This window comes from Pinus tabuliformis, chromosome 2_1 (assembly GCF_031772625.1).
Source record: "Pinus tabuliformis cultivar Carrire ecotype Pingquan chromosome 2_1, CPIR1, whole genome shotgun sequence".
NCBI classification, from domain to species: Eukaryota; Viridiplantae; Streptophyta; class Pinopsida; order Pinales; family Pinaceae; genus Pinus; species Pinus tabuliformis.
Genome location: NC_142299.1, coordinates 364,192,156 through 364,213,662, shown reverse-complemented (window position 1 = coordinate 364,213,662; position 21,507 = coordinate 364,192,156). Strand labels below are relative to the sequence as shown.

General features: G+C 37.8%; 1 protein-coding gene across 4 annotated transcripts in view; it reads right to left on the bottom strand.

Moving 5' to 3' along the window:
• The window catches only part of LOC149200374 (catalytics), a 347,379-nt gene extending 327,803 nt beyond the window's left edge, over positions 1 to 19,576 (bottom strand). For all 4 annotated transcript variants that reach the window (XM_089402703.1, XM_089402702.1, XM_089402704.1 and 1 more), the window contains exons 1-2: positions 19,425 to 19,576; positions 19,050 to 19,335 (exon numbers count right to left, since the gene is read on the bottom strand). In XM_089402703.1, coding sequence (XP_089258829.1) covers positions 19,050 to 19,335; positions 19,425 to 19,522 — 384 coding nt within the window. In that variant the 5' untranslated portion in view covers positions 19,523 to 19,576. The remainder of the gene's footprint in view (positions 1 to 19,049; positions 19,336 to 19,424) is intronic.
• Between the last annotated feature and the right edge of the window lie 1,931 nt (positions 19,577 to 21,507).

Below are 21,507 nucleotides of genomic sequence, written 5' to 3'. Positions count from 1 at the left end.
CGAATTTGATGAAGAGTCCTGTCTCCTGGACGAATTCCTAAGCCTACATGACTTGTCTTGTCCAAATATTAATGACAACTTAAAAAATTCATAACTTCACTTCTAGAGCTTCAATTTGAGTGATCTTTGGAGCGTTGGAATCGGCATGCCAAGCTCTATGTGTGTTGCACCAATGGATGAGAAATAGTCCTCCCAATCAACCTCTATATATACACATAAAGAGGGCTCCACGAATTTGATGAAGAGTCATGTCTCTTGGACGAATTCCTCAAGCCTACATGACTTGACTTGTCCAAATACTAATGACAACTTCAAAAATTCATAACTTCATTTCTAGAGCTCCAATTCGAGTGATCTTTCAAATCTTTGGAGAGTTGGAATCGGCACGCCAAGCTTCATCAGCTCAAATTTTCTCGTGCTCAAATTCATCATGGTTTTGATCCAAATCCCAATGGGTGCAAAACCCCAATTGGGTTCCAAGCCCACAAGTGACTCTTGTGGCACTTTGCCCTCCAAACCCTGAACCCTAGGGCTTGGAGTATCTCCCAAGCTACACAAATCAACAAACTGCAGACTGCTGCTGAGACTATATCTGATAGAGAGTTGGTGATATCACTCTTCAAGGTCTTCCTCCTATTTGGGAAACCTTCAATAAAACTATAAGCAACAATAAGAGACTTCTGACATTTGATGAGCTCGTTGGACAATGCACTCAAGAGGAAACCAAGATGATTGGCGAAGGAAGGATTCAAAAGCATGAAACAGGAGAACCCTTTGCATTTGTTCCTCAAGACAAGGGGAAGAAGGGTAAAGGGATACCATCCAATTCAAGAAAGTCTTTTCCAGAATCGAAGGACTCCAAGAGAAGGTTTAGAAAAGATAGGCCTGAAGTTGAATGCTTCAACGACCACAAGTATGGTCACTGTGCTCAAGACTATCTGAGAAAGAGAGATGCTCCAAGATCCAACCGAGGCTACAACAACAGGTACAATGATAGGAGAAGAAATGATGATCGAAGAAGAGGAGATGATAAAAAGAAGGGATTATATAAGGAGAAGAGATACTCCAAATCAATGTTATCAAAATTGGTCGGTCCAGCCGTTTTTGGCCCAAAGTTGCTCTGAACCAATCCTCCAAACCAGATTAAGCCAGATTGGTACCGAACCGACCAATTCGGGATCTGTGGGGTTTGTACCTTCCCAAGTCAGTGTAAAAATTTGCCTTTTTTTTCATTTGGTTGGCCCACTTCTAATTTTTACTTAAATTTTTAGCATTACCATGAAATGTCTCAAGATGTTTAAGAGTGGTTCCAACCTCATTGGATTTCATATGGAGAAAGTAGAATTTTAGATTTCACTCAAAATCCAGCAAACTTAACAATTTTTCAGGATTTTAGGATTGCTTGTATTGAAACCTTTCCATTGGATTTTTTCATGTACGAGGGTAAGGAATTAGTATTTAATAAAGAGCACCAATCCCTCTATGTACTTTGATGTTAGTGGCATTGGTTGTTGAACTCCTTTATCATGACTCTACTAAAGAGTTTTGGTTTATGTCAAATTTCACTTGGACACTAGTGAATCCATTCTTCATGATGTGATGTACATTTCGAGTTTAAAGAAGAACTTGGTATCTATTTCTGCTTTGGAAGACAAGGGCATGAGAGTAGCATTCATAAAAGGAAAAGTCCTCACTTGGCCTATGGAATCTCGCATGAGAGATGCTTTTACCTTGGGATCTAGAGTTGAAGGACTCTATAGAGTCAATGGAAGACCTCTTCTAGCAATGGTCCATGACATTAATCATCAAAGTGAGCTATGGCACCAAAGGTTAGCACATCTACATTATGAAGCCCTACCGAAATTGAAGAAGTTAGTCTCTAGGATGCCTGATGTTCAAGCCAATCATGATGGAGTTTGTCGAGGTGTGCCAGTGGTAAGAAGACAAGGGGACCATTCCCCTCTAGCAGGAACAAGACTGATGATATTCTTCAACTTATTCATTCTAACCTATGCAGACCCATGCCTGTGCACTCTATTGGTGGACATCTCTACTACATAATCTTCATTGATGACTTCTCCAGGAAGACATGGATATACTACTTAAAGCACAAGGATGAGGCTTTTGATATGTTCAAGGACTTCAAGGCACTGATAGAAAATCAAACAGGGAAGAAGATCAAAGACATTCGATCCAACAATGGTGGAGAGTATATTTCAAATGAGTTTGTTGACTTTTGCAAGCAAGCTGGAATCAAGAAGGAAACCATTGTACCGTACAACCCCAAGCAAAATGGAGTGGCTGAAAGAAATAACATGTTCATCGTAGCAGCTACCCAAGCTATGCGGCATGATCAAAAGTTGTCAAAATTCCTCTAGGGAGAAGCTACAAATATAGCAGTATATGTTCAAAATCAGGTTCCTCATTAAGCATTGGACAACAAGACTCCCAAAGAAGTATTCACAAGTGTGAAGCCCGACATTGGACATCTCAAGATATTTGGTTGTCTCGTGTATTTCCATGTGTCGAAGGACAAGAGGAATAAGCTGGAAGCCACTAGAAAGAAAGGTACGTTTGTTGGTTATTTTGAAAATTCTAAAGCATTTAGAATATATATCTCTAGTCAAAGGAAGATCGAATTTAGTAGGGATGTAACTTTCGATGAAGATGTCGCTCTTGGAAAAGCAAGGGATCTTCATCCTGTTGAGAAGAAAGTTGATGATGGCATATTAGAAGGTCCTTTTGTGCCGGAATCTGAGAAGGACATAGTTGATGATCCCATGGAGCCTATGGACCCCTTGGATCCTCCTCCAAGTGATCCCCTTGCTAGGAAGAGACCATTATGGCTTCATGATACTTTACAAGATGCTGAGAGATATGTTCCTGCCAAAAGGACCTTTAGAGAAAGTAAGAAGCCATGCCGATATCAAGGATACGTTGTAGCTATGAGCACTATGATCTAGGTTGAGCCTTCTACTTTTGAAGAAGTTGTGAAAGAACAGGTTTGGAAGGATGCCATGGTCGAAGAATATGAATCGATTATGAAGAATGATGTATGGGATGTTGTGCCGAGACCTAAGGGAAAGTCTGTCGTAACTTCAAAATGGCTATATAAGATCAAACATGGAGTTGATGGAAGCATTGAGAAGTATAAAGCAAGGGTCATGGCACGAGGTTTCTCCCCGATAAACAAAAAAAAAAGGAGAAGACTATGACAATATATTTTTCTCCCGTTGCTCGATAAACTACTACTAGATCGATTATTGCCCTTGTTGCTAGCCAAGGACACTTCACCAAATGGATGTAAAGACAACATTTCTTCATGGCATACTACAGGAAGAAGTATATGTTTAGCAGCCTCGAGGATTTGAAGTGAAGGACAGAAAGAATTATGTTTGCAGGTTATTTGAAGCAAGCTCCCTGAGCCTGGTATGCTCGTATTAACAGTTACCTAGTGAAGCTTGGATTCATGAGAAGTAGTGTCAATCAGAACCTCTACTTCAAAGTGGTCGAAGGTATGCCTTTGATTTTGGTTTTATATGTTGATGATCTATTCTTGACAAGTAGTGAGCCTCTGATGCTCGAGTGTAAGAGGGAGCTGGCATCTAAATTCAAAATGAAGGATCTTGGTATGATGCATTACTTTCTGGGACTAGAGGTTTGGCAGAGACCTGGAGAGATTTTCCTTTCTCAAGGAAAGTATGTTGTGAAGTTATTAGAAAGATTTGGAATGACTAAATGCAAGTCCCTAGCCACACCGATGGAGATGAACTTCAAGAAGTTATGTTGAGATGCTGCTAGACCCGACTTGGCTAACCCTTCTAAGTATCATCAATTGATTGGAGCATTGATGTTTCTTGTGAACACCTGTCTGGACATATGTTTTGCAGTGAACACCTTGAGTCAATTCATGACCGAGCCACTTCATGCACATTGGGTTGTTGCCAAACACATTCTGAGATATTTGCATGGGACGATCAATCTTGGTTTAAGATATACTTCCAGAGATGTGAGATTGCATGGACACACTGATGTTGATTGGGCTGGAAATGTTATTGGCAGGAAGAGCACATTCAGGTGTTGCTTTAGCTTGGGATCTACTATGATATCTTGGATGATATCTTGGATGAGCAGGAAACAAAAGTCTATGTACGGCAAAGACAAAGTATATTGTTGTTAGCATGGCTAGCTGTGAGGTAGTGTGGTTGAGGAAGCTCTTTGGAGAGTTGTTTGAGCAAGTCCTAGATACGACAATGATATATTGCGACAACAAGAGTGGGATCCAATGGGCAAAGAACCCCTATTTCATGACAAGTCCAAGCACATTGAGATCAAATGTCATTACATAAGTGACATGGTGCAGAGAGGCGCTGTGAGACTCCGTCATATTTCAACTGATGAGCAGATTGCAAACATACTCACCAAGGCTTTGTTGAAAGGGAAGTTCTTAGTCTTCAGAGAGCATCTTGGATTGATGGATGTGACCCTCCCAGGTAAGGGTCCCGACTAATCGAGAACATTGAGCAATGCTCTTCCCCCTTATCTCAGCTCCCAATGTGAGGAATTGAGTCGAAGAGCTCCTGGGGTTGAGGGAACTCGTGGACAATAGTGTGTTTGATCCTTACCTCACGATAAGTGTGTATCTCCCCTATTGTCATCTCAAGGCGTGTCTAATCCTTACCTTAGGTAAGTGTGTATCTCCCCCTACAGAGTATACCCCAGTATGCGTCTTACCCACAAGTTTTCCTTGTTGGGATTGTTCCTCCCCATCTGGCCGATGGGTTGAGAAGATGACTTGGGCATGTCTGATCCTTACCTTGCAGGGTAAGTGTGTATCTCCCCAAGTGCCTTGGGTTGTGCCTAATCCTTACTTTATAGGGTAAGTGTGTATCTCCTCCCAATGTAGTGGATGTAGGTGTTCTAACACTTGACTCTTTCAGGTCCTGGTGGGAGGATCAGCAGACAATAAGATAGTTGCGATCCTTACCTCATGGTAAGTTGTATCTTGCCTATTATCCTTGGATAGAGGGTTGAGCTAGGCTACCCTATGATGTGGGTTGAGTTGAAACTCCCCTATGACAATTCGTTAGATAGAGGGTGGTAGCTTAAGCTTCCCTATGATGTCAAATTCTTCTTCTGTTAGATTCAAGAGCGTTCAACAGATGAGCAAAGATGAGCAGTGACGACATTTGATGACGACGAGATATTTTGAGATGGGACATATGTTGCTATCGGTTATTTCTCCCTAGTTGAGAGGGAGTGTTATTTGGCAGCTCAGGGACAAATTCCTTCCTTTGACAATCTTCCTCATCAAAAAGACCCCTTCTAGCCCTTGGAATAATTTAATTTGGTGAAGGAAAAAATGTATTTTTAAGGAGGAAAACCACATGTGCACAAAAGTACAAGTCGGATTTAAAGAGAAATTGGACACCCTTGGTAGCATATAAATACAAGTCAATTGAAACTCATTTGGACATCATCAACTATCATCTTCTTCTCGCTCTTCTTTGGTTTTGGCTTGCACAAGTCAGAGGTTTGTTCGCAAAATTGGTTTGTACAGGTTCGAAATTACAAGGTCCAAGTTTACACGAGTGAAGAAGGAAATTTGATCTGTAGCCACAGGGTTGGAACAGGAAATTCTCAGTTGTAGCCACTCGCATGACAGGGTGCTCCCTGCAACTGGAGAGCTACAACTGCTCGCATCGTCACTAACTCTATGCGGTTGTGACCGAAGATACTTTAGATAGTTGACCACAGACTTTGACCATTGACCGTAAGCTTGGAAACTCTTATTTGAATCAGATATGTCTATTGGGCTCATCCCTTGAATATTGTTTGGTTGGTTTTGCTGCATAGTCTTGTGATTGGTGAATTGGAAAATTGTACTCTCTCTTTGTTGAACATTTTATGACAAGTCAATAAGAAGAAGAATTTGAAAGGGCTTTCCCCTTGTGGGGTTTTTCCTTAGTCTTTGACCAAATCCTTGTTCTCTTATTGCTCTTGATTGTCTTCTATTGTTGATTGCATTTATTATTCAATCTACAATTGCTCTTGATAATTGGAAGAATAAATTGTGTTGAGAGATTGCTAATTAAAGAAAAGAATTGTGCTGAAGTAATTTTAACATCATAACATAAAACAACGGAAAATTAACAGAAATGTGTTCCTTAGTCTCATAAACACCATCCGAGACTAGAACACATGTATGAGCTACACAAACTAAGAGATCCTTCATCTCGAACTCCGAAGCCAACTCCCTCTTGCACCCAACTATTGAAGAATGTAACTAGTGTCGGTCTTCATAATTGTATTTGAGTCATGATGTAATTTATTTATCAAATGAAAGAAAATGAAATTTTATTATTAAAGAAATTGACTTATTAAAGCATGGGTTTCATGCTTGGGTCATTTGTTTATAGGTCAAAACCTCCATTGCAAGCTTCCAGGGTTTATATCAAGTGTCCTTGTCCATGTCATAATGTAAAGAACCCTTCTTGGGATTTATTTGTCAAGAAAGAAAATTATTTTAATGTAAATTAGGTCTTCTAGGCCTCCCCCACCAAATCAGCCTAAACTTAGGGGCGGAAACACCCATATAAAGGCAGCAACTCGACCTCATTTGAAGCACTCACTCACCAAGTTCGATTTGTATCCTTTGGGCCAGAAAAAGTGTGAATTTCAAGGAAGACAAAGAAGGTAGCAAAAAGGAAGGTGGTCTCTCTCAAGCAGTAGAAGTCCAAATTCTCTCTCTCACACACGTGAATTTGTTGAGCTGCTGGAGGGGCCAAAACTGCAGTTCTGCCGCTGGATCGAAGTTTTGTTGCTAGGGGTCGAAATTCTATAGCTGGGAAGTCGAATTTTTTGGATTGTTATTGAGCTGAAGTTGTTGAATAAGAAGAGACTACTAAATCAAATTGGAAGGCTGACTTGGTGGAGGAGGAAGGTTTGTTGGTCTAAGGTCTTGGTCTATCTCATTTTGAATCTACTAAAGGAAGAGTTCTTTGACTAGGTTTTCCCCTATATAGGGGTTTTAGCCCTAGTTGAGTGCCTACATCTGGTGTCCATGATCTTCATGTTTTTGTTTTGATAATTGCTTGATGAAAAGAAGATAAAGGAAGAACACAAAGAAGTTAATAAGAACATAATAACATCACAAGTAATTATCAATATAAGAAAATTTGTCCTTTTGCTTTCCTAACATGGTATCAGAGCTAAGGTGAAGAAGAGAAGTAAAAAGCAGGTTGAAGATCTATTGAAGAAAAGGAGATCAAGGAAAGGTCATTCAAGAAAAGGGGATCATATAAAAGAGATAAGTCTACTATCTACAAGAACTATGTCAAACTCAATGAAGGGAGAAAATAAACTAGAAGGTGCCTCCAACTGCAGGGCTTGGAAAAAGAGGATAGATCTCATCCTAAAAATAAAACAAAGTTTTGGATCTCGTGCAAGGAAAAATCAAGAAGCCCACAGATGAATCAAGTGAAGCAGAAAAGCAAAGTTCAGAGAAACAGAATATTGGCTATGAACCTAATAGTAGATGGAGTTAAGGACAACCTTATTCCATATATATCCAACATAAATTCCGCTCAAGAAATGTATGAGGCTCTCTCCACATTATTCACCATCAAGAACATTGGTCAAGCATCAAGCCTCAATAATGAATTAAGGACTATTAAGATGACAAAAGATGATATAGTATCATCATACTTTATAAGGATATCTAGAATCAGAGATGAACTCCAGGCAATAGATGAAGTTGTCCCAGAAAGAGAGCTCGTAATTATTGTTCTTCTAGGACCACCAAAATCTTGGAGTGTCTTTTGCATCGGGACTTAACAGTTGGAAGGATACACAAACATTTGAGCAAATGTGGAATGCATACAATCAAAAAGAAGCTTGAGTATCATTAGTAAACAATGAGGATGAAGAAGAAGACATCTTTAATGCCTATTCTGCTCATCATAAGAAGAAAGAAACCTTCAAGAAGTTCAAAGGACCAAAGAAGAAGGTTGACCAATCCAAAATCAAATGTTACAATTGTCACAAGATGGGTCATTACAAAATTCATTGTCCTGAAGATCAAAAGAACAAGAAGAAAGAAAGAGAACATGCGAATGTTACCAATGAAGCTAAACCCAAGAAGAATAAGACTGCCGAATTGGAAGTCAAGGACTTATACTACTAAGTCCTCTCTCTCATATTTCTCTCTTAAGTCTTCTATTTTTTTATTTGTTTTCCTTTATGATTTGATTTCTAGAATTTGTAGGTCCATCATGTCTTGTTAGAACATCTTTCTTTTGAATTTTGATAAGTTGTAGATATCCCTCAAAGACTCAATTGAAAGGGAGCCTTCACCATTTTACCAAAAGATAAGTATCTTATTGCTTGTCTCCTCTTTTTATGTTTGGTTTCTCTCTCATATAAAAATGTGTTTGTATTGTAAGCTAATAATCTTTTCTTTATATTTTCCCTAGTTACGAAAGCTTAGTGAATGATCAAAGGCTATGAAAGAGACTTCAAAGGATAGACTTGAAGCCTGGAAGAAGTTCTAGTGCAAAGGAAGCCCTTCAAGCATTAATGTCCTGCAAGGTTTGTTAAAGAATAACTCAAGGTATGTCTTCAACTATAAGTTCTATAAAATTCTCTTCATATAAAAGGTACGATAATTCTTCTTTAAAATTCTTGCTTTACATTACTAACATCACTATGTCTAGGGTTTTGAATTACAAAGATTCTTGTTAGGGTGATTAATCATAAGATTGAATCTACCCTCATTATATTATCATTCTGGTGGAACCCTAAAAAGTTTCACTGTAAAACCCTAACCTAAGGGTATGTCAGTATTGATTAAGAAACCCAAGTCTACTAAGGGTTGTTAATGAAGTCTAGAAATCCTATTCTTTTGATGTTTAAGATTTTTGTTGTGATGGAAACTCTAGTCCTTTAGGGTTTTCTATCAATCTATATTGAAACCCTAGAACTTTAGGGTTTGGTAAATTAGGGCTTATAAGCAAGAACCCTTGTAATAGCTAAAATGAGGTCTTAAGATCGAAACCCTAGTCTAAATGAAATTGCTATATATCTAATTTTAATGTATTGATGTTTGTGTCTACCTAGTACGTATGAATATGAGATGCTAGTGCATAGATAAGTATATACGAGTATACTTAATTGTTGATACTCATGTTTTGATTTGTAAAATCTAGGGTTTGCAACAAACCCTAGTAGAGTCTGTCATACAATTCTGAAAGTAATATTGAAACCCTAGATGTATAGTACTATGGTTGGATTGTAATTTGATTAAATTGCCGATATCCAAGGCTTTGAGTCTCGGTAATAAAGTCCAGGGGTTTGTGACAAAACCCTAGCTAGAAATTGAAATTTAGTATGTCCCTTATCGATTCTAAACCTAACTAGGCTTAGGTATTTGGTGTCTAAAGCTTGAATGTTTGAATGCTTCCATTGTAGTAATATGATTTAGGTATGAATGCTTCCATTGTAGTAATATGATTTAGGTAACTTCATGCTTCCGTATATTTGTACTTTGTTGTACTTGTTATTAAATTTTTGTAGGTACATGATCTTCAAGATGTTGAAGATGTTTATAATAATGAGTATGATGAAAGGAAGCTATAAGAATGATGATGATCAAGATGACCTTGATGCCATAAGAAAGATGAAGCCTTGAAAAGAATGAAGTTTTTCCAATGTTTTGAAGTTGTTGATCTCTCCAAGTTGAGAGGGAGCTTGGATAGAAGAAAGGGTATATCTCCGGAGGGAGGACATGTTATGACAGTAGATACCTTGAAGTAAGCAAAAGTACTATAGACAAAAGATTTGAGAAGATCTGAAGATATATTTGGTGTTGTTGAATAAATAAAAGAAGAAGAAAGCTTCCGGCAAATTATATATGGATAACTTGATGACGAAAGCAGCATCAGAATGATTGAAGACCCATAAGGTTCATATTTACTTATATTTGAAAGTTTATTAATGATTGGGATTTATGTTTGTACAGGTAAATCTCTCCACAAGAAGGTTGAACACTTTGGAAGCATGCTTGGACAAATGGATATATTTGGTTCATAGTTTATTAGGGAGAGATGAAGCATTTAATGGCAAATGCTTGGGAGGACATTTTCCCAACATACGTGTTGATGTCTAGATCCCGAAGAGGGAGGGTGGCGTTGGTCATGGAGCTCCGACCTTGGATAGGCACCTAGATCTTTGGGATAGGCACCTAGATCTTTGGGTTGATGGTTGACAGTACCTAGAGTGGTTGAAAGCTTGAGTCCATCTTAGTCCCACCCGGATAGATTACCCTGGTCAAGGATCTAGTCTGCAACACTAAGTGTGCTAGAACTCTTCGTAGTTCATTTCGAAAATCTTTCATGTACCTCTATATATTTGTAATTATGAATACCTCCCTAGTTAAGAGGGAGTGTTGAAGAATGTAACTAGTGTCGGTATTCAAAAGAAAGAAAAAGGAATGTTATTATTAAAGAAATTGACTTATTAAAGCATGGATTTCATGCTCGGATCATTTGTTTATAGGTCAAAACCTCCATTACAAGCTTCTAGGGTTTATATCGTGTCCTTGTCCATGTCATAATGTAAAGAACCCTTCTTGGGATTTATTTGTCAAGAAAGAAAATTATTTTAATGTAAATTAGGTCTTATAGGCCTCCTCCACCAAGTCAGCATCAAACTGGACAAATCAGCCTAAACTGAGGGCCAGAAACACCTATATAAAGGCAGCAACTCGACCTCATTTGGAGCATTCACTCACCAAGTTCGATTTGTATCTTTTGGGCCAGAAAAAGTGTGAATTTCAAGGAAGAAGGTCTCTCTCAAGCACTAGAAGTCAAAATTCTCTCTCTCTCTCTCTCACATGTGAATTTGCTAAGCTGCTGGAGGGGCCGAAACTGCAGTTCTGCTACTCGATCGAAGTTCCGTTGTTGGGGGTCAAAATTCTGTAGCTGGGAAGTCCAATTTTTTGGATTGTTGCTGGGATGAAGCTGCTGAAAAAGAAGAGATTACTAAATCAACTTGGAGGTTGACTTGGTGGAGGAGGAAGGTCTATTAGTCTAAGGTCTTGGTCTATCTCATTTTGAATATACCAAAGGAAGAGTTCTTTGACTGGGTTTTCCCCTATATGGGTTTTAGCCCTACCTGAGTGCCTACATTTGGTGTCCATGATCTTCATGTTTTTGTTTTGATAATTGCTTGATGAGAAGAAGATAAAAGAAGAACACAAAGAAGTTAATAAGAACATAATAACATCACATGTAATTATCAATATATGACAATCTTTCTGTCTTTCTGATTTTCTAACACCAACAATGGGTCTCTCTAACCCAATAAGAAACAAATCATCAGCATACAGCACCAAGATCAAAAGGATCACCATCAACAACCATGAAGTAAAGGTTAGGATCCGCATCACTCTTGGTGAAGCACAAACTCATCAAGTATCCATTAACCCTAGAATACCATGCCCTGGATGCCTGATTGAGTCCATACAAACCCTTCTTCAATCTACAAACATGGGACTCATTCCCATGTATCACAAAGCCCTAAGGTTGCGCTATGTACACTTTCTCCTCAATCACACCAATGAGGAACATGGTCTTTACATCCATCTAATGTAACCTCCAACCCATAACTGAAGCAAAAAAACAATAGTCCTAATAGAAGTGTACCTAGCGACTAGAGCAAAGGTCTCGTCATAGTCCTCTCCTTCTTTCTAGGAGAACCCTCTCGCCACAAACCTTGTTTTGTACTTCTTGATGCTGCCATATGTTGTATGCTTGATCTTATAAGGTTCTGAGGCTCCTAATGTCTGTAATACACAAAGGACCTAAGGCTCTTTGTCTATGCGAAATTTGAGGCTATATTTCTCTATGATGCAAATTTTTTGAGGATATGTTTCTTTGTGATGATGTGAGTTCTTGTGGCACCTTTCTTTGTGATGATGCAAGTTCTTGTGGCACCTTTCCTTGTGACAATGCATTTATAAGCAAATTGGTTGACTATCTTGTGGACAAAACATGACAGAATTTGGAGGGCCAACTTACCACTTGGATCACTGGTTAGTTTGACTTGGATTTCTCTTGCTGACAAAGATACTATAAGAAAAGGATTGATGGGTTTTGCCCTAGCCTCTGGCCTAATTTCTGGTGTCTCTTATCTCTTGTGCACTATGATCTCTATTTGAATGGGTAAATTGTTAACGTGTAATTGCTTGATGACATAACTAAATGAAGTAAATGCTAAGAGAAAATATATATATCAGTCACAAGTAATTATCAACATTAAGAGTCACTCTAACAAGCTTTGCATCATCAATGGTATCTCCAATGGCTCTAAGTTGATCTCTCAACTAAGAGACTCTCATGAGATAAGTAGCAATTGAATCTAAAATGGACATCATGAAACTACGGAGCTAATGCCTCAAGGCCAATTTCCTGCTGGTGTTCTTGTTCTCAAACAATCACACAAGGCATCATACATCTATTTAGCAGTCTTCAACTCTATCAAGTTGTCCTTGATGGAATCTATCATGATCTTCTTAGCCTTTGCTTCATTCTTCTTATATTGGACTTTCTCCTCACAACTCGCTCTAGTTCCAAGACAATTTCCTTCACATAATTCTGAATATCATTTTCTTCCAAGACCAGGAGTATCCTAGTTTTTCAAGATCTGAAATAAGTAGCACCATCCAACCTGTCTTCAACTCTGAGACTGGGCACCATCTTATCAAGAGATATGAAGTCTGATCAAGCTGCTTTCTAACATTGTTCAATTGCTGATATTTCAGAAAATCTCTGATACCATGTTGAAATTCTATCTAATAATTATTTCCTAATGATCTTCAAATAATATTTTTTATGTCACTGGTATCATTGAATAATTATACTTAGAAAATATTAACAGTAAATGCACCAGAAACAATAAAGATCATAGAAAAAACCATGCACAATAGACACAATTTTTACCCTAGGAAACCCAACCTTGGAAGAAACCCCAACAATCTTTTCTTAAGGAGAAATTGTCTTTCAATAAGGTTTACAAATTAGAAAATTTATCTAGAAATCAGTGCCAATATTTCAAGTCAAACCACCAAAAAAAACTATTCAAATAGATGGATGTCGACACTAGTCAAAATCAACTTTGCGGTCACTCTTTGACCTAGTCAGACTCAGCCCTGTAATCAACAGTTAAATAGTCAACTCATCTTGTGGTCAAATTTGCACGTGAAACTGCGGTCAAGGTCTACGGTGAAACCCACATGTGCAGCCTTTAAATCTCAGTCATACAACTCGATCAACTCAGTCAACTTGGTCAAACATGTCCTGGTCAAACTCGGCCTCCAAAATGATCCCCAGCAAAATAATAAATATGATAAAGATGATCTCCAGCAAAATATTTCTCCTTGGTCAAATTTGTTCTCCACTAGGAAAGATTCAATGAGCTTGCTATGTTGATGATTTGTCTCTCACATGCTAGTCTATTTATGTAGAGCTCTAATATTGAATGGAGTCCCATCAAGGTGGTGTCTCATCACAACTCAACATTAGACTAGAATTGTTTACCCAAAACCCCAATCAATAAACAATTCAAACTCGCTCTGTGAGCATTGTGGGCCATTCACCCCTAGCCAAATCAACATGGCCCCATGGGTGAATGTATCATTCTCCCCTAGTCAAATTAGCATGACCCCATAAGAGATGTTTGCCCCTGGACCATTTACCCCTAGCAAAATCAACATGGCCCAATGGGTGAATGTATCATTCCCCCACTAATCAAATCAACATGACCCCATGGGAGAATGTCTATCCAATGTTGTACAAGCATCAACAGACGCCACTGGTAGCATTTGATAGTCATTCTCATTAGACTCGTGGGTTATGTCTTCCTTTCATGTCCAGTTTTGAGGAAACAATGATTATGTTGAAGTAGAAATCGTCGACACCAAACTCAACTACATTCTTTTAATAGGGTGTAATTGGATCTACACTATGCGAGTTATGGTTTCCACATTTTTTCGAGTCAAGTGCTTCTCTCATGAAGGGAAATTGTTATAATTAATTAGTTATCTTATTGTCAGGCTAACCCAACTATTCCTTCGGAATCTGCAGTCCCTTTAGTAGATCAGTCTCAGCAAGCCACTAAAACTTTGGGAGTCGGCATGTATCCTTCCTTGATGGGAACATTTTAACTTCTCACCCCTTATTGCATTTAGCTCTACTATTGTCCTTGTTTAAACCCACCAATTGTCTACCACTGCCCTACCCATGTAATGAAATCTACTTCTTGTGCCATCCAATATCACTTTTATTGACTCCCTCATTTCCTTGGAACTATTGAGAAACCAAGTGTAAAGTAGTCTACCACTTGATTTCTCTTTCTTGATAATTGCTTGTGAATGTTAGCCTTCTTCTTATTACTCATTAAGTCTTCTTCATCAAGCAAATATACAAATGTTCAATCTTCCAAGGAAATATAAAGATCACAAAGAGACAAGAGACATCAATACTAGGTTTCTAGCCAAGGGAAAACCGAACAATCCTTCTCTTATAGAATCAAATAAAATGAGATATCTGAGGCCAAGACCACGACCAATCTGCCCAAGAGACCAATTCCAAACCCTCCTCCAAGTCACCTCCAAAGTCAAAGTCAACACTGGTCAAATCACAAAAGTTTTGAACCTGTAACTAGGGTTGAATTTTCACCTGCAAACACCTCAGGAAAATTGGCCTCTTCCACAGAAATCACAGTCCACACATGAGTTGTCACTAGGTCAAAAATTCAGTCAACTTGGAATATTCTCCTTGTCTTTGACTTTGTCTTCTCTCTCTCCTTTGACTCGAATTTCTGCTCCTCTTCGCTAGGTTCAGATCTGTTCTTGTGTGAGAATGAATGATCTCCCAAGTAGGTCGAACTGCCCTCTTATATATAGTTGTTCGGGGGGTCAAATAGGTGTCTCTTGGAGGCCTAGGACAACTTGTCCAAAGAGGGTCGACTTGGTCGACCCATGGACTTACAATTCAACATAAAAATTCAAGTTACATTTTCTTACAAATGTCCAAATGGGACATGACTCAACTACATTTTTCTTTGACTCAAAATAAATTATTTTTGACTCTTTTTTGACTCTATAAGCATGAAGAACATGCTTTGACAAAAATATAGTAAATATAAATGTAAATATAATAAATATATCAACGATAAATTTTCATTATGAACACTGACACTAGTTACAACTTCAACAGGAACTAATGTAAGATTTTATTGATAAGTTGTTGCTTAAATCAGGCATTTTTTAATAGTTGTCCAAGAGATCGAATAGGTGTCTCTTGGAGGCACAGGTCGACTTGTCCAAGGAGGGCCAACTTGGTCAACCTGTGGACTTACAATTCAAATTACATTTTCTTACCAATGTCCAGTGTTCCAGGGGATGCGTCCCTTAGGGTGTGGTGCATGCACCCCATGCTTCCCACGCACCCGAGACGAGGGGACAGCTGGGGAAACGTTTCCCACGTCCCCCTTTTGGGGCGGTGTAGGGGGAAACGTTTCCTAGTGTGGAGGACGCATCTCCCCAAAAGGGGTGCTTTTGGGCGCACCCCCTCAAAAGGGGGATGATGCCCAGAAGCACCCCTTTTGAGCTTTAAGAACTTTTGTGTGGGGAAGCCTGATATTCAAGCCTATTGCTCTATTGTTGCTATGCAATTCATGGTAATGTTAAATTCTGAAAGTAAAAGTGACATTCTCTTTTATCTTTCATTTTCATCCTTTTACTTAAATTTTTAACATTACCATGCAATGACTCAAGATGTTTGAGAGTGGTTGCGACCTCATTGGATTTCATATGGAGAAAGTAAAATTTTAGATCTCACTCAAAATCCAGCAAACTTAATAGTTTTTCAGGGTTTCAGGATCAAGGGGAATGCAACGTTTCTATTGGATTTTGTCATGTATGAGGGTATGGAACTAATATTTAATCAAGAGAACCAACCCGTCTATGTACCATGATGTTAGTGGCATTGGTTGTCAAACTCCACTATCATGACCCTATCAAAAATGTACCCATCACTCAAACAAAATCTTGACTTGCAACGCTACTTTTTTTCTATCTTATTTTAATGCTTAGAGGGTGATATTGATGACGAAGATCCCAATGTAGGTAAAGATTTTGATGATATATAGGTATTTGTTGTAGCAAGATTCTGTTTGGATGCTAGAGGCCATCCAGAGCCTATTTATTGATGTATTTTCGGTTCAAAGATGGATTGCACTTGGTGCTATTTTGGTTATGTGCACCCTTACATGCTATATAAATGAAAACTTATGCTTGTTTGTGTATAAATGGTTTGGATTCATATGGATGCACATAAATATATATGATTTTCTTTAAAATTTGAATATTTTATGTATTTTTGGTTGACCAGTTTTTTTATTCAGTTTTTTTATTGATTCTCAATTAAGAGGGTTGTTCGGTTCAGTTCCGATAACATTGGAATCTACTATAGTCTATTTTGCTTAGTACTAATTAGATTCTAGAATGATGAATGATGAATTTAAATTTTAAATCAATTTGCATTCTAGAATAACGAATGGTGAATATGGATCAATGTATTTCATTATTGAAATTCATTACTGAATCTCGTGGTGTATGGATGAATGATGTACTCATGGTGTATGGATGAATGATGAATATGGATCAGGGTATTTCATTATTTAATTCAATTATGTATGGTCAATATATTTATGCTTTCATCATTGAATATGAATTTTTTACCCCAATGTTTCCCCGTCCCCCCAAATTTTGAGGGTACTCCCACACGTCCCCCTTGTGTGTCTCCTCACACCCGCATCTCCCCATCCCGGAGTCTTGGTGGAGCATTGTCAATGTCCAAATGGGGCATGACTCAAATACATTTTTCTTTGACTCAAAATAAATTCTTTTTGACTCTATAAGCATGAAGAACATGCTTTGACAAAAATATATAATAAATATATCAATGATAAACTTTCATTATAACGACCGACACTAGTTACAACAACTTCAACAGGAACTGATGTAAGTTTTTCTTGATTTGCTGTTGCTTGAATCAAGCATGGTTAATTTGAGCTTGTGATTGCCACTTGCTCTTTGCCAATCATGCTTGTCACTCACAGGTTTTGGATCCTCCAATTATTTTGGCACCATACCATCAACAGCAAACAAAGGAATCGCCTAAATCAATGAATCTATTTATATTTAGAAATTTCATAATTATGGAATTTGCAATAAGGCCATGACTTCTTCCTTGCTAAAAGTGGCTTTGTGGGACATGGCTTCTTCCTTGCTAATGCTGGCCTTTTCTCATCCTGATGAATAGGATATCAATGCAATTGTCAACATTCTCTTTAACTCATTAATCTCCTACCTTTCTCATATTCCCTTGGCCCCCATCAAACCACTCCAGTCTGACACCGTGGAATTATATGCTCGTCCAGCATCATGGTAGGAAAATAACCCGTCAACTACCTTCCAAGAGAAGACTCGTCAAAGTAATTATCAGAATCTTAACAAGTAGATATAAGAAAGCACAATTTCCAAGATCTAGTGAAGGTTCGATTAACATTGATATATTCATGATTTGAAACTGCAAAATTTGTGTCGTGGCGACGAAAACACGTATCATTTCATTTCCCTTTAGGAGACTGAGCATGAATTTGTATCTTAGATCCACTTGAGCAATGCAGAAATAAAATGCCTTAAAATAGATAACGACAAACTTTATGTATCAGCATGAAGCAATCGGGGTTGAAAGGCTAACTTCTGATCTGCAAAGAAATAAATGTATTTCTTACATATGTGGCTTGGGTGCCTTGGATAACTACACCCGGCCTGCACAGTTCTTAAAGGCATGTGAATTGACCAACTATATGAGTATCAAGCGAGTCCAAAAAAAAATGGTAATTCAGTCAACATACTACCAATTATGAACATCCAATTCAAATACAACTCCATTGTGCCAAGTGGAATAGTCTCAATCCTTTCTTGCCTCACTTAATATTTCAAGTATGCAAGTTGTATTCATGTGACCTAAAACTTCGACGAATAGGCAGACTACCTCGCGAAGAGTACCATACGTCAGAGTGAGAAATATATGGTTATTCGTCACTTTAAATAACGACGAGTCCTTGCTTCTATGAGTCTTTCTGCATATTCTTGATTTGTTTTAGCCTTCTTCCGATGTTTCAGAAGGTGCTCAAAATCCTGACTAAAGGTTTGATCTAATCAAAATACTCCCAATGAGGTCTTTAGTCTACGTATTGTGGCCAGAAAGTAGCGAAGTCGTGAGCAAGTGAGCCGCTAAGATGGAAGTTTCACTGGTGCGGACCTCCAAAACATTGTGAGAACGAGGGTACCTCAAAAATCATGGAAAAGGAGTTAAGTTTAGGTTTAAGCCCTAAGCTTCGCTAGTGCAAAATCAAAGCACTCTGTCAGTCTTTAATTTGTTTTCTTCTAATTGTTTTCTTATACCATGTTCCCGAGCCGTCGTAAGAAGTTGGGCCTAAAAAGCGCGGAATTACGTTTAGGTTGAGACTTGAGGTTCGCCAGGGCAAGATCAAAATTAGCGCCCTGGCCACCCAAATTTGTTTTCTTATGTCATGTAAATTTGCTCCGAACTGCAAACCTCCCAAGCAATTGTGAAAACGCGAGTGCCAATAAAGCACGGAATTAAGCTTGGGTTTAGTCCCCAAGCTTCACCAGCTCAAAATCATAGTTAGCACTCTAGCCGCGCCCGATGTCATGTAAATTGTTCCATGGGCAAGTAGAAAGCCTTGAGAGCCCAAAAAAAGGCAAGGTAGCAAAGCCTCGTATAAACTCTGATTTTATACTATGTCGGTTTACATATATAACTGCGGCCTGTATAATTTAAAATACTATCCATTAAAATAATTATTATCAAATGGACTTAGTTATCCATTGATTTGCTGAAATAAGTGAAAACAGAGAAAAATAAAAAGACGATGATAAATGTTTGAATGCCAACCGGATTATGGGCGTGCTGAAGGAGATAGGGGCTGTGTTCTCTGGCAAGTCTGTTGGCGTATTCTTTCTGTGCTCCACTATGCTCTGGAATCTTTTCCGCCATAGCCAGAACTGTCCGAGTGCAGATTCCGCGGAAATTGCCTCTAACTTTCGGTAAAAATTGGCCCGGGTACTGCAAATTTAGTGCGCAGGGGGCAGATGGGGATCGCAGCCTGTAGTTTTCCTGAGGAAAATGCCTTGCGCTCGTGCAGAGGAGTTTTCTCAGCATAGAGTATGACGAAGAGGCCCTGAAACCTCCATTCCAACAGAGTTCTTAGACGGTGCAAAGCTAAAGAGCTGTGACGAAATAAAGCAGAAGCATGCAGTTAAATTTCACCTTGCAAGTTGAATATTGCTAGTAATTAAAGCCATGTGTGCTCCCATGGGAACTCCACATAAAAATGGCAAAAATGTGGATCCCTGTTTCCTAGCCATCTGTGTTTTCAATAGATAAGTTCACAAGCATAGAACTTGAAATTTTATATCACATGGATAATGTAGCTTAATTTTATAGTTTGATTTAGTGTAATACAAGTGTCAATATTAGCTTTATCATGATTCCTCTATGTTTTCAATAGATAAGTTCACAAGCATAGAACTTGAAATTTTATATCACATGGATAATGTAGCTTAATTTTATAATTTGATTTAATGTAATATAAGTGTCAATATTAGCTTTATCATGATTCCTCCAGTGCAAGAAAGTGGAAAGTTAATTATGGATTTTTGGTTAAGCTTTACATTTTGGTTAAATAGATATTCCTTCTTTACAAAACATGAAAATATAATATATTTTTTTTGGATATTTATTTAGTTGAGGTGGTGAAATGAAATGGTTGGAAGGTAGGTCTTGCAATTTTGTTATTTGGGTTTAAATTTTTAATGAGACTTTAAATCGATGTAAGGTTATAATAGTACATGTTATTTGGGATAGAGATACACTTATGTGTGTTTCAAAATGTTTTAACCCTTACAAAGTCATAAGTTATTGGTAAGAAAGAAAGAAAAATATTTTAGCGTCCACGAAGTATATCTTGCTTGTGGGCTATTGGATATACTCTTGAGTTACTAAGTCTAACTCAAGTCACTCTAATGAGCTATTGATTCTCGTGACTATTAAAAAAGAGTTGGGATAGCCAATTATATTTTCAATAACAAAAAAGTCATTAGAAATGAACTTATAATTTGAAATGTATATATAAAACATATGGTTTTGGTCAAAAAAATGTATATTTTCATAATTTATTTTATATTAATATTTTTTCTATTGATGGCGTCTTTTGAGGTCAATGAAAGTGAATAGCCAATATAACCCCACCAAGGTCTAAGTCCTATCAAAAATATGCATGTGTTTGTGCTTTAGCTTGAAGATAAACAAATTGAATGGTTTTAAAGGTTCTTCATAATGTTAAATTTAGGCGAAATAACCTTATATGATGGGACTTAGGGAATAAGTAATGTAGAAATAAAAAGGAACACATAAAACTTATTGAAACAAATACATCAGGACATGTTCTTGAAAAAAATGTGTACCATGTTATTTTATTAATTGATAGCATCCTCTCATTTCTTCAACTTTCTTGGCTTGTTCTCATCAATGATAGTAAAATGGTAACTAGTTGATACATTGAATTGATGAAGTTGTGAGGAAATGTTAACAGTGTCATCATAGTTGGCCTTGTAGCCCTTCAAACTAGCTTTTGAATGATAGGATTAGATCAACATTGTCCCTAGTAATCTCATAATTGAAGAAGTTGTCGTAGCATGAGAATAATGGATGGGAGGTCAATGCCCCAAAGATCAATCGAGAGATGTGGAGGCTAATGCAATAATGACAAGCATGATTCTCTACCAAATACTGAAATTTGATGTTCACCCTTGTTTGTCAAACACAAAATTGGTTATGGATCATAAACTAAAATATCATAAATACACACAATGTACACCAATTTCCATGAAGCAATTAGGGACCTTGGTGTACACTTTGGATTTTTTCCCTTTAAACTCTTGATCTTAGCACCCAAAGTCTATATGTACTATTGATTAAACATATACTCAGAGTTTCTTTGACCCTTGCTCCACTTTGGCATATTATATGCATGCTCTTATCAACATAGATACATGTATATCTTGAACCATGATCTAGTATAAACTTGAAACAGTTGGTGTGATGAAGACCTAGCATCAAATCTTTATAAAATGCTCCCACGATGCATGGTGGTTCCTAAGAATGGCTTGTGCTTATGATCCTCTCCATAAAAAAAATTGTATGTATTGGATTGTGTTCTTGTGTGTGTGCGTGTGTGAGCGTGTGTATGTGTGTGCCTACACCTACAAGTAACATGGATTGCAAGTAATGCAAGAGTGTATCAACTTAACTATGATGATTTCTTTCTATAATATTATTCTAGAGAACAACA